At 45.8% G+C, this 1293-nt stretch overlaps 1 protein-coding gene across 1 annotated transcript in view; it reads right to left on the reverse strand.

The window, feature by feature from the left end:
* Positions 1-287: 287 nt before the first annotated feature.
* The window catches only part of LOC103599169 (vasohibin-2-like), a gene marked incomplete at its 3' end in the record, with an annotated part of 17919 nt that continues 16913 nt past the window's right edge, over positions 288-1293 (reverse strand). The window contains exon 5 of the mRNA XM_008583269.1: positions 288-669. Within this exon, the coding sequence (XP_008581491.1) occupies positions 288-669 (382 nt within the window). The remainder of the gene's footprint in view (positions 670-1293) is intronic.

Genomic DNA, 1293 nt, shown 5'->3' on the forward strand with positions numbered 1-1293 from the left:
AAAAAAAAAAAAAAAAAAAAAAAAAAAAGACAAAACTAGAGCTTCGCTGTAAAATGACTAACATTTTAGATCTGATCTCATAGAAGGAATTGCAGGCCAAGACATTGCTTCAACTGTGCCATCTCAATTGATTGTAGCTGTTTTTTGAATCAGTATGTGCAAAGAGAGACTTTGACCTCAAGAAAGTTTTGACCATCCTGGAAACAGGGGACTGGAGCAAGAGGAGGAGACAGAAAAAACGGAAGAGAGCCCTCCCGCGTCACTCATATTTCTCCCCCAGCACCTACCTTCATTCTCATGTCCCTGGCATATTTTTCCAGCTCCTTCCTTATCTCTGCCCTCAACATCTTTGAGACGTTGAGGACCAGCTGCTTCCACTCAATGGGTTGGAAGCTATGAGGCTCATGGGAGACGTACAGCCCAATCTTGACCTTCTTGACCGTGTGCAGGTATTTCTTGTAGGAGTCTTCAAAGTCAAAGATGAGGTCACTCAGAGTCCGAAAGGTCAGTGGCTTGTCCATCAGCTCAGCCCTTCGGCTCATGCCCAGTGAGCCGTAGCGGCCATTGCAATAAATCCCCAGCACGACATGGTGAAAGTAGTTTCCTGAGAAGTAGGTTTTAAAGCTGATGGGGAATCTCTCAATGGAAGGCTGTCCATTGGTTAAGTATCTTAGACAATCTGAGTTAAGGAAGAAAAAGGAGCCCTCGAAAATTCAGAGATTGGACTCCCAGGAAGGGAAAGTGGCCCATGGGGGTCAGTGAGTCCATCCCTCTGCCTCTGAGCAGGCCCACGTCGAACCTTTCCAGGCCAATCCTTTCACAAAGGACTCACTCCATATCTCTGAGTACCTACTATATGGAACATACCAAAGCCAAATTAATATGGGACAAAGAGGAAAACTTGCCATCTTCTTTAGTAATTAAATCAATGTAAAACAAATCAATACCAAGGCGCTTTTTCTTCAGTTTTCTACAGGGGATGAGGAGGTATTAAAGATTTAGTTTTACAGTCGGAATGATGTGCTCAGACAGCTGTGTTTGTGACAGACTAGGAATTGAAGGCCTATGCAATGGTCCGGGTAAGAAATGAATTCAGTAACAATCTTACCGTGACCTTGGTTTTGTCCCGTGAACTCCACAGGGTGCGGCTTCAAGTAAACTGCACCACTGATTCCATGCCCTGGAATGACAGACAGGAGGCATCGCAGTCTCCAGCCCATCTTGAAATCCTACGACAGCCCTGGCGAGGCTGCTGTGACCCTCGACCCAGCTTTCCTGGAGAGGGATATGGGA

This window comes from Galeopterus variegatus, unplaced genomic scaffold (assembly GCF_000696425.1).
Source record: "Galeopterus variegatus unplaced genomic scaffold, G_variegatus-3.0.2 Scaffold2876, whole genome shotgun sequence".
Taxonomy (NCBI): Eukaryota; Metazoa; Chordata; class Mammalia; order Dermoptera; family Cynocephalidae; genus Galeopterus; species Galeopterus variegatus.